Raw genomic sequence first — 13,481 nt, forward strand, 5'->3', positions numbered from 1 at the left:
GAAAGCAGAAAAGTACATTTTGTATTTGAATTGTTGGAGTCCTTTTCCTGTGTTCATTTGTTCATTTATTCATCACCTCACTTACTCATTCAGTTTTGATTTTATTTATGTAGTTATTTCTGGTGGTGGTGGTCATTCTTATTTTTTATATTTCAATCTCAAATGCATTTGCAATTTACACAAGTGTAATTTACTTAGATATAATACATGAAGTAGGAATCTAACTTATTTCCTTATATGATCAGCCATTTATCATGACACTAATTATGACATAATTGGTCCTTTTCCAACTGATATGAAAAATCATTCTTTTAAATTTTTTTTTTTTTTTGAGATAGAGTATGGGAGCAGGGGAGAGGGGCAAAGGGAGAGAAAAAGAGAGAATTTTTTTTTTTTTTAACGTTTATTTATTTTGGAGATAGAGAGACAGACTGGGGGAGGGGCAGAGAGAGATAGGGAGACACAGAATCCAAAGCAGACTCTAGGCTCTGAGCCTGTCAGCACAGAGCCCGACGTGGGACTCAAACCCACAAAGTGCAGGATCATGACCTGGGCTGAAGTCAGACATTCAACCGACTGAGCCACCCAGGTGCCCCAAAAAAGAGAGAATCTTAAGCAGGCTCCATGCTCAGCACGGAGCCCAATCGATACAGGGCTTGATCCATGACCCTAGGATCATGACCTGAGCCAAAATCAAGAGTTGGATGCTCAAAGGACTGAGCCACCCAGGTGTCCCAAAGTTGTTTTTATTGTCTACAAATAAGTGTGCCAAGTGTGCCTGTCTCTAGACTTCCACTTCCACTTCCCGACCTCCTCACCCTGTCCATTAATGTCATTAGGAATGTGTTCAGTTTACATACTCATTTGGTGAAGAACTGATATAGAAGTATAACACTGAGGGGTTCCTGGGTGGCTCAGTCGGTTGAGCGTCTGACTCTTGGTTTCAGCTCAGGCCATGATCTCACACTTTGTGAGATCAAGGCCCGGGTGGGTCTCTGCGCTGACCGCGTGGAGCATACTTGGGATTCTCTTCCTCTCTCTCTGCCCCTCCCCTGCTCATGTGCTCACACGGACATGCCCTCTCTCTTTCTAAACAAACAAACAAACAAACAAACATTTAAAAACAAATATAACACTGAGTCATTACCTTCTAGGATATGTTATCTCTAATTTTTTCAAGTCTTCTTTTAAGTTTTTTACAAAATTTTTACAGTTTTCTTCAAAGTTTCTAGACATTTTGAACATAAGTTCATTCCCTAGGTGTTTGCTAGTTTTGTTCATACTTATGAATAGTATAATTTCTCTAATATATCTTCTTACTGATTATTGATTATTGGCTTTATGAATTTTATTTTGTTATTAAAATTTTTTTAATTGTTTATTTATTTTTCAGAGAGAGACAGCATGAGCAGGGTAGGGACAGAGAGAGAGGGAGACACAGAATCTGAAGTAGGCTAAAGGCTCTGAGCTGTCAGCACAGAGCCCGACATGGGGCTCGAACTCACAAAGCGCATGATCATGACCTGAGACAAGTTGGATGCTTAACCAACTGTGTCACCCAGCCGTCCCAGATACTTATTATTTCTAATAAATTTTTTGCTATTTAAATACGTAAAATGGAAGAAAGTAGACCAAAACTCTGTCCCTCCTTCTCAGCTCCCTCTTATCTCTGTGGTGGCCCCAAGACAGAGCCCCTCCAGAGGTCCCCTTTGCTCCTCACAGATCACAGCTTGAAAACCAGAGAGGTGAACAATCAAATCATCTAGCAATAATGGTTAATTTACCTCTTATTATACCTATACTTCTTATTCTCTCACATGATGGTCATTCAATAAATATTTATTGACTTAAAGAATGAAAAGTGAATGAATATTATGTTGTCTAGTACTTCCAAATATTAAAGATGGTAAAACACATCTTCATCTTTTTTCTGACTTTAAAGTGAAAGCTTCTAGTGTCTCATCATGAAATGTAGTACAGTTTCTTTGTTTGAAGTATTTTTTTATTGCATTCTAGAATCTCCTATTTTTATTCTATTAAAATTTGTGTAAGGAATATTATAAATGCTTAGTGATATCTATCAAGATAATCGTGTTTTCTTCTTGGATCTTCCTTTTTTAAAACAAATGTTTATTTTATTTATCTTGAGAGAGAGAGAGCAGGAGATAGGAAAAGAGAGGGAGAGAGAGAATCCCAAGCGGGTTCCACGTTGTCAGTGCAGAGTCCAACACAGGGCTCAAACTCACAAACCATAAGATCATGACTTGAGCTGAAATCAAGAGGGACGCTTAACCAACTGAGCCATCCAGGGGCCCCTTTGGATCTTTCAATATCATGAATTGCTTTATTATTGGGCTAATGATCCTCATAGTCCCTGAAGGGGACTTGATCCTAGCATCTTGATCCTAGCATCTTGTTATTTGAATACACTGTTGGATTTGCAATGTCAGTTGCTTACATTTTTTTTTTTTTTTTACTAAGTAATACTGCCTTCAATTTTCCTTTTATTAAATGCTTGTTTGTCAGATTTTGTTCAGTGGTCATCAACTCTGGTTGCTGCTCATCAAAATCACTTCTAGTGACTTATTAAAATACAGATGCCTTAGTCCAATAGAAACTGTCCTTCTCTAATTTGTAAGTTTCTGTTTTTATTTTTAATAATTCAGTACTTCTGTTTTCCTTTTATTCCTTACTGCATGAATAGCTTATTTTACTAGCTTCAATCTTTCTTCTTAAAGAAAAAGCTGGACCCTATGGTGTTCTCATAGTTGTTAGTTGCATGTTTAAAGCAATGTAAATGTAAGTTCATTTCCCTTTTGATTCAAGAACCTTTTAGGAAAGGGCTTTAAAGTCTTCGAGAGGTTTTAAAACAAGGAATTGTTTCTAATTTTGTTATTTACTTTTAGCTTTATTTCACTGTGATCCAAGAATGTGACCCCTGTAGATTCTATGTTTTGGAATTTAAAGAGATTTTCTTTGTTGCATAAAATATAGTAAATTTTTTTGTGAAAATTCAGTAACTATTTAGAAAGATGAATTATGCTGGTAATATGTTTTAGGGCTCATAATTCAATATATAAATATTAAATGAAGCTCAATAGTTAAATTGTTAGTGCCCTTTATGTTTTATATCTTCCTTCCTTTCCCCCTGCCTTCCTTTCTTCTCCCTCCCTCCCTCCCTCCCTCCTTCTCTCTCTCCCTCACTCCCTTCCTTCCTCCTTTACTTTTCAAGGACTGGGAGGTACTTTGTGGTCTCCTATCACTATTTTATTTTTCTTTCTTTTGTTTCTAATAAGCCTGTGGAATGTTAAATTGACCCACATGACTTTCAAAGCCTCCCACAGTTCATTATTTTAATTTCCAGGTGTACAGAAAAATAGTGTTACTTGATTCATAGAGGACTTAGGAGTTGTATGTGTCTTCATTATGGGCTCTCCACATCATTTTTATAAGGTGAGTCTCTTATTGTGTTTAATGGCTAATAACTTTAAGCTAATCTTCTGCTTTCCTTTTTGTTTCCATTTGCGCCACACGTTACGTTGTTTGTCTATTTTTTAAAGTTTAGCTTCTTCTTTACTCTTCAGCTTAATTCATATGAAAGAAGAATGAGCAATTATATAATTACTTTCCCCCAGGGGCTGCTGCATTACATTTTCATTGTCGAACCAATACAGGCAGACAAACATCTTCCACATACAGAAAAATTAAATAGTTCTTTCAGATAAAGAAATTCAAAGATCAAATGCGGGGATACCTTGCATAAGGGAGATATTATTGATCATTGGTTGATGTTAATCCTCAGACATCATGAACAATTTGTACACAATTTTCAATCCCAGTACTGAAAATCTAAATGTAAACAGTTATTCAGGTGACTTTCCAGCTAAAAATCTGGAGGCAAACCACCTTAAAAAAAGGATATTGAGCAGCAGTATCTTCAACTTTTGAGAAGCGGTTCAGTTTAGAGTTTGCAATAACACACCAAAATCAAAAATTTCTAATCTTTCATGACATGTTAACAAAATTCTTGGGAATAACTAGGCTGTAATTACCAAAGATATGGTATCTGGCACACAGTTTGAAGTAGACTGCCCCGATCAAGGAGAATTCCAACCAAAACAAAAAACAAAAAATGAACAACAAACAAACAAAAAAACCCCACCCATGAATATAGAAGAGAAGATTTAAAAATGTGTCTGGCATTTTGAATACTTGATTGTGACTCCAACTTGCCATGTCACTCTGCTTCCTATTTAGGATATTTAAAAAATGCACCCTTCCCCTCATCAGCCTAGATGGAAGGTTAAATTGACCACAAGACAGTCAAAGACTCCCGTAATTCTGCATGCCACGATTGTTTCATTGTACATGACACTAAACAGCAGCACGTCATTTCACCTCTTAAAAACAGCATTTGCAATTGTGTACATATGAGTCTGGAAATGTTTCATTACTTATCGTTACTTGCAGCTCGGTGTATTTTGGGCTCAGTTCTAATATTTGCAGGTGCAGATCGGGCAAACAACCTTACTCCTGGGCTCTCTCTTTGTTGCCCTTTTTACTGACTGGACCTCCCTCTTGGGCTCTGAGTGCATTGGTGGTGGGTGCAGCAGGCAGGTGAGAGGCAAGTGTCTGGCTGAGATCTATCTACTTTTCATCCTTTGGAAGAACTTTTTTATTATTATTTTTTTAACATTTATTTATTATTGAGAACAGAGAGACAGAGCATGAGCATGGGAGGGGCAGAGAGAGGAGGAGACACAGAATCCAAAGCAGGCTCCAGGCTCTGAGCTATCAGCACAGAGCCCGACGTGGGGCCTGAACTCACAAGCCGCAAGATCATGACCTGAGCCGAAGTCAGATGCTTAACCAACTGAGCCACCCAGGTGACCCTGGAAGAACTTTAACTTACGTGTGTTTGTTTTTATTACAGCACATAGTTGAGTTTGGGTTTTTGGCCAAATCTCAGTCGTTTGCTTTCATTGGGCAAATACGGTCTTCTTAACATATTTTTGGCCAAAATACCATGTGTGGTCTTCTATCCTTCCACAATGCTTCAAATACTTCCTCTTGATTTCGTTTTTGTTTAGTTTTCTATTTTGTAATATGATTCTGTGTGCTTTCCCACTTGAACACTGGAAACTATTTTTAAAAGCTCTGGGGAAGTACTCTTAAGTGATTAAATGTTCCTAAACTTTTACTTTGGGTTCCTTAAGAAGTATTTTTGGTTACTAAATTGGTAAGCCTCTTTGGTCCCAAATTTTCATTGATAATCCACTGGTACTGTTGACCATTCTCTTAAGACTAGATAGCCTATGTTGTTCAAAAGTTATTTGCATTTCTTGAAATAAATGGTATTCAACATTACACTACTACATTCTTGTGTGTTATGCTAAGGTTACTGTTTATGTTGCAGAATACTTTCAAAGGTACCCTGTTTATTTATTTATTTTTTGACTGCTCATATCCACCCTCGTTATCAGTTCTTCCTTTTGCCTAAAATTAGTGTGGGTCGCTTCTATTTTGCTCTCTCACTGTTTCCTTGAAAATTGTTAAAATCTTCTTTCCAGAGCTCAAGCTGGAGACTAAGTGAAGCAAGTAAAAGCCCAGTGATTCCGAAGGCTGAGCAAAGAGAGAAAAAACTTAGGCTGCAGGCAGTCCAAACTGGGATCTTCATCTCTGACTGGCTTCTCTGGGCTCGGTGACTCTGCAGAAGCAGGGACTCCTATTCCGTATCTGGCCCCCTACAGGACACAAACCATTGCCCTTGTCAGGCTGCCTCCTGTTAGCTTCTGCTGGCTGTGATTAGAAAGTGTTCTGTCTCAAATGTGTTTTCTGTCTGGTTCTTTAACAGTCCCAGTGCTGGGTGTCACTAGCACCAGAGGAAACATCCCCAAAGCTTACTGACTCCATGCCTCTTAGGACTGGGGGTATTCTTCCAGTCTCTGCCTACCCCCGCCAGATGGGCAACCCAGTTCTGCTAAGTGATTGACGTAGAAACTTCCTCTATACTCTGCTTATGCCTCTTGCCTCAAATGAAGATAAATAAGATGCCTTTCTTAAAAAATCTGGGCAAACACTTATAAACTCTGGATCTTTAGCTAAATGTTTATTGAATGGATGGATTAAAAGGTTACTTTGTTCACTTGAATTGTTCTTTGTTGCATGGGTCTGAATAATTACATGTTTTTAATGCCCTTCTGTCAACTGGTTATCTAAGAGGGGCACATGGCTCATTTTCCATTAATGGTAAATCCCTTTTTAGTAGATTTACCTTGGATTCTTAGGCTGGCCTGAAACTGACCTGGGGAACCTTGCATACATTATTCTGGATGGGAAACTGCTGCTATAGAAGCTGAGCTGGACTGGGAGGTAGTATAGTCAATAAGCCACTAGGGGCACATTATTCAGTCACTATGATCCTGTTTCCTCCTCTAGAAGATGAAATAACATCACCCGTGCCACCTCCTAGAGCACTTTTGTGAAGAATAAATGAGATGATATAGAAGAAAACAATGTGTCAGAAATATGGCAAGACACTCTAGAGGGGCAAGCCTGCATCGCTTTTTCCCCCTGAGGTGGAAAGGGCCACAAGTTTCCTTCTCACAGATTTCACTCCTTTGAATAAGAGAAAAAATGTTTCAGCTAAGAGAGAAACAAATAGGCAGACAACTTGGCCAATTCAATCCCTCCCTTTATAAAGCTTATGTTTTAGCAGCAGCAATGGGCAATATCCAAATACAAAAGCAAGATCAGTGATGGACATCATTAAGAAAAGTGGAAGGAAGAGCAAAATCTAAATGAAAAGTTGTTCAACGGATATACAACTTTAGTCATGAAAGAAGAATAAGTTCTAGAGATCTGCTGTACAACATAGTGCCTGTAATTAACAATACTGCATAGTGCTCTGTAGAAATTTATTGAAAGTGTGGATCTCATGCTAAATGTTCTTACCATAAGAAGTGGGGACACAAAAAACTTTCTGAGGTGATGGATATGTTTATTACCTTGGTTGTGGTGATGGTTTCAGGGTATCTATGTATCCAAACCCATCAGATTGTATACATTAAATAAGTATAGTTTTAAAAAGTATCAATTATACTTCACTAAAGCTGTTTAAAAAAAAAATAAAAGTGGGAGAAAAGACCCAGAAAAGGACCAGATGGAAGGGGCACCATAGTGTTATTTTAGATAATGTGGTCAGGAAAGATCCATTTTTATTTATTCTGGAGAATTAAAACCTATAATTAATAAATTGTCTGGCAAGAGCATAATGCTTGAAATTTCCAAAAAGGCCTTCAGATACTTTTTTCTTTTTGCATTTTATAACAGCTTTTTGAGGTACACAATCTAGGTATGATTCAAGTTCAAGAAGTTACCACAAGGAATCTGAGACCCAACTGGACAAACTTTCAAAACAGTGAACATACATACCCATTTCATGTCTGGTGCTGGCCACACCTAAGCCATATTGCTCTAAAACATCCTTTACTGTCTTCATAGATTCATCATAACTGGCAGCCAGGCCAAGGAAGTTATATGAGCCCATGTTGATCACATCTTTAATGATTCTTCCAGTAAACCTGCAGAGAGAAGAGCACAAAGGGCATTCTCATTTAACATCATCTAGTGTTCCATAAAAGACTTTTACAAGGAGATCTTGGGTCTGGGCCAAATCATATATTTTCTTTTTCCTTTCTGACATGCACTGCTGTCGACACAAAGGGGTCCACCCTTCGAGGACAGTAACCCCATATTGAAGCTGGGCAAAGCATTGGAAAAAGGTATCCCAAGTCATGGAATATTACTCGGCCCTGATTTTCCTTGAGCACTTGCTTCTGTGACACCTGTGCTCTTGTTTACATTCCGGCAAGAACTTTCTAAGTGAGAAAGAGCCGTGGTCATCACTGTCTCCTTCAGCAAGAAGTAGGGGTGGGGTATAATCTGTCAATAAAGCTGAAGAGGCTCTTCCTGGCTGGTTCTGTGTGTCCTGCACCTTCTGACACAGGCTTTACTTTAATTGTAATATAAAACAGCAACCTTGGCAACTGAATTACCATGACTGCCCCAATGGCATTATGAGGGCTTGCAAAGGGCTCCATGATGGAAGACCAGTGGCTTCCATGATTTGGCTTTTATCAGATCTGTAATCTGGGGCCCCCGCCAGGATTTCCTGGAAAATAATTCCTTCAACTAAGCCCCTCCAGAAGGCTGTCTCACCGAAATGTCCAGTTGTAGTCATCTGACACCCTCTCCATCACGTCGAACAGAGCCGATGGGGCGCTGCAGATGGGCCGGTTCCAGTTGTCTCTGATTCTCATGTACAGGTTCCGTGTGTAAAAGTTCTCAAAGTTTTGATAAAGCGGCACAAAATCCTGTTGTAACAGAGGCAGAAGTTTACCTTTGGTCTTCTGCTTTTTGTACTTTATTTGCATTAGAAGGCTGGCAGAGCCATGCAAATCCTCCATCTGCAAATAGTTTTTGAGCAACGGCCTATCAGTAAGGGGACAGACAGGTGGGTCCACAAATAACTCTGTGAGGCCTCTATTCCCAAAGAGCTTACATTTGAGTGGGAAGAAGTAAAAAAAAATGGGACACATAAAGGTAGCAAGGGTGACAGTGCAATACAAGTCCCAAAATGAGTGGTGGAGACAACGAACCCTGCAGCATTCCATCTGAAAAGTAACAATAGATGTTTATGTCAAAGGAGTTTAGCTGGAAAAAAGCAGTCAGAGGATAATTCAGTCTTAACTTTTTTGAACATGAATATCCCACTCATGTTTTCAGAAATGTGGATGAACTTGATCTTGGACCTATCGGCACAACTCTTGGCAGTTGGCTGGCTGTCATATAGCCGAGGGCCTAGAAACCTAGTTGATGAGCGTGTGAGGGCACCTGGCTTCTCCCACAGTCGAAGTAATAGCACTGTTTTATTGTACAAAAGGTTATCCATGCATGAGGGGTTCGCAATCTGGCTGAGGCTTAAAGCAAGACATATCTAACTTTTGGTCATTTAACTCCTAATAGTACAAAGCAGAAAATACAAACTTTGGTCTAAGCCAAGTACTTCGGGCATTTGTAAGATTAGATCAAGACAGAGTCACATCTTGCTGGAGGAATGAAGGTAGCTTTATGTAGGAGAGGTCTTGGAGCTGGGCACTGAAGGTGGAGTGAGATTGCTTGGGCAGGGATGCTAGGAAAGGGCACTCAGGATGAATGGATCTGTGCTGGAAATGTAGTGTGTATTTGAGAAAAATGAGGAAAAATAAAACGAGACAGAACTTGTCATGCTGATTAGAACCTATAATGGCTCCCACCTCATTCAGAGTCAAAGCCAAGGTCCTGAGGGGTCTGCTCCCCGTTGCCTTCCCGATCCCATCTGCTTACTCTTCCCTGTGCTATGTTAAGGCTGCAATATCCCGTTGGGCACAGAAAGTGGGAACTCAAGTGTCTAGATGAAGAACTCACACATTATCCTGGAGGCAATGGGGAAGCGCTGAATAACTGGGAGGAGTTTTCTTATTCTCCCATTCTCTTTGAGTTCTTCGCTCTCCTTCCCTTAATGGAATAGAGCTGATATCCTGAGGGAACAAGAGGGACCAGGGGTAAGGCTTTGTGGAAGACCGTCTTGTGCTACTGGTTTGGTCTACTCATCTCCTGATCTGGTCCATTCCAGAGGAAAATATATAGAATCTGCAGGTTTTGATGGCTGATGGTTGCATCCAAGCCACAGTCTTTTTTGTGACATCATTAGGTTTTCAGTGGCAATGGCATCATTGCTGGGGGGAAATTGTGATTATCTGTAAGAAAGAATGTTTATAACCACATACTGGGGGACTATCTGTTGCATGTAAATTTGGAGGATGAAAAGGCAACTCTACTGGTTACATTTGTAAGTTGAAAATCTCATACCAAATGCATTTGTCCTCAAGTAGCTAAGTATCCTGATAGAGGTTATAATTATACCCTTTTATGGTCTAACAGGGAAATTAACATATTTTTGAGAGAAAAGGAGATTATGCAATTTCAGGAAAATCTTTTCCAAATGATTTCCTCTTTTTTTTTTTTCCAAACGGTTTACTGATTTATGGATATGGATTACTCCATATCCCTAAATGGATTACTCCATATCCCACAAATGTTATTTGTGTCCTCCTCTTTGTAGCTTTTATTTCTTATTTGAAATGACATCATATAAATTCATACTATCATGAGAAAAGAGAGATGTAGGTCTGTAAGTACTATTTTTAGACTCTGGATGGAATTATAGTTTTAGATTTTTTTTGAGAAATCTTAGTCAAAATAAAATAAACAGCTGGTTCAGGAAAACACTTGGTTTTAGGTAGGAAAAAACCCAAATATTATGTCTACAATATTTTTTTAATATATATATATATATATATATTTTTTTTTTTTTTTTTTGAGAGAGAAAGAGTGCAAGTGGGGGAGAGGGGCAGAAGGAGAGAGAGGAAAATCCAAGCAGGCTCCATGCTCAGTGCAGAGTCTGATATAGGGCTCAATTCCATGACCCTGGGGTCATGACCTGAGCTGAAATCTAGAGTCAGACTCTCAACCAACTGAGCCACCCACATACCCCTATGTCTACAATATTAAAACACAATTTCAATGTAGAACCACAAGATGATAGAACCACATGTAGAACCACATGATACCAGGGCAGAGGGGACACGGAAATCATAGAGTTCAAATACCCATTAGACATGGGAGGAAAACAGACCCAGCAAGGTGAGTGACTTGAATTCTGGCCAGCCTCTGGCTTCAGTCACTTTCTCAGGAGTCACTTCAGAGTGACTTCAGGCTGGCATCTGCCCCACTTGGCCAAGCTTCCCTCCAAAACATCAGTGGTAACAAAAACCATAACACACAAAATGGAAAGCTAGAGCCAACAGATTGCCAGACCATGGAGGAATGTCCACTCATCATAAGCAACTTGGCATTAACTTGAGGAAACAACCTAGGGCTTTTCATCATTGATGCCTCATAGATGTATGCCATCATAGCCCCTTGAGGGAAGGTGGGAAAACACTCCATGTTGTCCAAACTTTCTGACTCCTGGCTCGGAGATCCAGATTTTCCACCTATGAGGAAATAGGCAGGCAGCTTTCTATTGAGATAAATGCTCTGAGGGCAACATACAGGGATTCTAACTTATTCTGTGGGATCAGAGAAGACTTTTTATCTAGTAGGAATCATCTTCACATTCAGTAGGATTTTTTTTATAAATTAAGTACTTGAAACTTTTCTGCCAAAGGGATGGGCCAGTTTTTTAACCATGTAGAGCCATTTCGTTGTGAGTAGTGTGAGTGCTAACCCAGATCTGAAACACAAGCTCGGCAGTCTATGTATCCCTGAGAGGGAACTACTTAGAATTCAAGGTCTGGTTCAGGGAAGAATTGCCTTCTTTTGCAGCTTTGTCCTGTTCTTTCTCTGTACCTGTGAGGCTTCCTGCCTCTGCATGGGTGTATTTTCACCCCACCCCATTCCTTTGAGTACCAGTGAGGTTTCTTCAGGAGCAGTCAACACCTTCCTAAGGTCAATGTCCTCTAATCTCAGGTAAGCCTCCCACAGCATTTTCGCTCTACCAGAAAATGAAACTGGACTAGATATTGCAAAAACAGGAGCATTGCAAGATATCTTTATCCATCTGTAGATTCAACTTGTCACTTGGCCTACTCACTACCTTTATTTTTCCTCCTGACACAAATGGCTAGATGTGAGAGTGAAATTTGGGCCATAAGAACACAATTGTTTTGGGGGTGTGGAGTATAGGAGGGTTGAGCAAAATCCAAAAATGCAGGCACAAAAATGTCTTTTGTTTCTACTGCAATATGGCAATCTTTCTTTTTCCACCTTTAAGCTAGTAGGATACTTTATAATTTTCCAAGTGTTATACATATTTCTATCCAACTTTAATAGACGAATCAATGGAAAGTCAGAAAATATGCAAGGAGTCATGAGTTTAATTCCCCAAAACATTTTCTGTAATAATTGAGCATGTACCTCAACAAAACAAACAATGAAATAACTAAGAAGGAAGCCAAATGATGCCAGGAAAAGTAGTAAGAAAGTGATGGAATATAGTTTAGCCCAAGTAGTTTTGTATATGCAGTATAGAGAAACAGAACCTAAAAATTAACAAATAAATGATAACTTGGAAAATGGGTATGTGGGAGAAAGAAACATTATTAAATTCTTCACCTGGTAGGCGGAAGACTCTAGTTAGTGAATAACTATCTAAATTCTAAATATATGTGTTAAAAATTCAAAGAGAACCATTAAAAACTGGTAGGGAGAAATACTATATACAACTCCCTAACAGTGATGAGAAGAAAAAAATGTACAACAAAGAAAATTCAGTCAAATGTATCAAAAGTATGAAAGGAAAAGTATTTAAAATAAAAAAACCCCAGAAAATGTAAATGTTAAATATAGAGATGGCAGGAATAAGTTTAAACACATGAGTAATTAAAGTATTAGGTTTAACCACAAGGAGTTGCCAATGTCTTTTTCACCTACAAAAACAGCAATTTCCTATGGTTCAAGAAAGTAATTGCTCATAGCTTATATTATTATTTTTTTAAACACAGAAGTTTTCACATGTGTTTTAAAATAAAACTATATGCTGCTTATAAGAGACCTACATTTTCTGAAAACGATGAAGACTGAAATAATGAGATGGCTACTGAAGAAAAGGCAGATGTATAAATACTAATATTGGACAGAGCAGAGTACAAGGAAAAGCAAATCTAGGGAACAAATACACCAAGAACTGTGAGAGCCAGGATTATATATCTGACAGTTACACTGAAATACATAAGAAAAAGAAAAACTGACAAATCCATACGCACAGTGGAAAACATTAATACTCATTTCTCAGAAATTATAAGCTTGAGTATACAAAAAAAGAATAAGTCTAGAGGATTCAAATAACATAATTAGCCCATTTGTTCTAATAGACTTGAAAGACAGTATACAGTTTTTCATGGCGCATATGTAAAGTTACTAGAAATTCCAATACAACTAACTGAGAAGCTGTGGAGCTAAGGAGAGATATTCATTAAGGTGGTAGCAGTTGAAATTAAAATATTAAAATATCAACAGCTTTCCCATATGCCATCAATAACTAATTAGAATATGGGATTCAGAAGGGATCCTGGGTGGCTTCAGTCAGTTAAGCATCTGACTCTTGATATCAGCTCATGTCACGATCTCGCCATAATCTTGCAGGATCAAGCCCTAGGTCAGGCTCCACACTAAGTGTGGAAACTGCTTGGGATTCTCTCTCTCTCTCAATCTCTCTCTCTCTCTCTCTCTCTCTCTTTATCCCTTCCCTGCTCATGCTCTCTCCCAAAATAAATAAATCAACATTTAAAAAATATGGGATAGAGAAAAAAGATAGTATTCAAATAATACCACCATCGAAAACTTGTACCCAAATAATGATCATAAGAGGAAATCTA

The 13,481-nt window shown here is 38.7% G+C and overlaps 1 protein-coding gene across 1 annotated transcript in view; it reads right to left on the reverse strand.

Moving 5' to 3' along the window:
- The window catches only part of SPTLC3 (serine palmitoyltransferase long chain base subunit 3), a 130,515-nt gene that overhangs the window by 79,624 nt on the left and 37,410 nt on the right, over window positions 1-13,481 (reverse strand). The window contains exons 3-4 of the mRNA XM_060611913.2: window positions 8,221-8,375; window positions 7,435-7,583 (exon numbers count right to left, since the gene is read on the reverse strand). Coding sequence (XP_060467896.1) covers window positions 7,435-7,583; window positions 8,221-8,375 — 304 coding nt within the window. The remainder of the gene's footprint in view (window positions 1-7,434; window positions 7,584-8,220; window positions 8,376-13,481) is intronic.

The sequence above is a fragment of the Panthera onca genome, chromosome A3 (genome assembly GCF_046562875.1).
Source record: "Panthera onca isolate mPanOnc1 chromosome A3, mPanOnc1 haplotype 2, whole genome shotgun sequence".
Lineage (NCBI taxonomy): Eukaryota > Metazoa > Chordata > Mammalia > Carnivora > Felidae > Panthera > Panthera onca.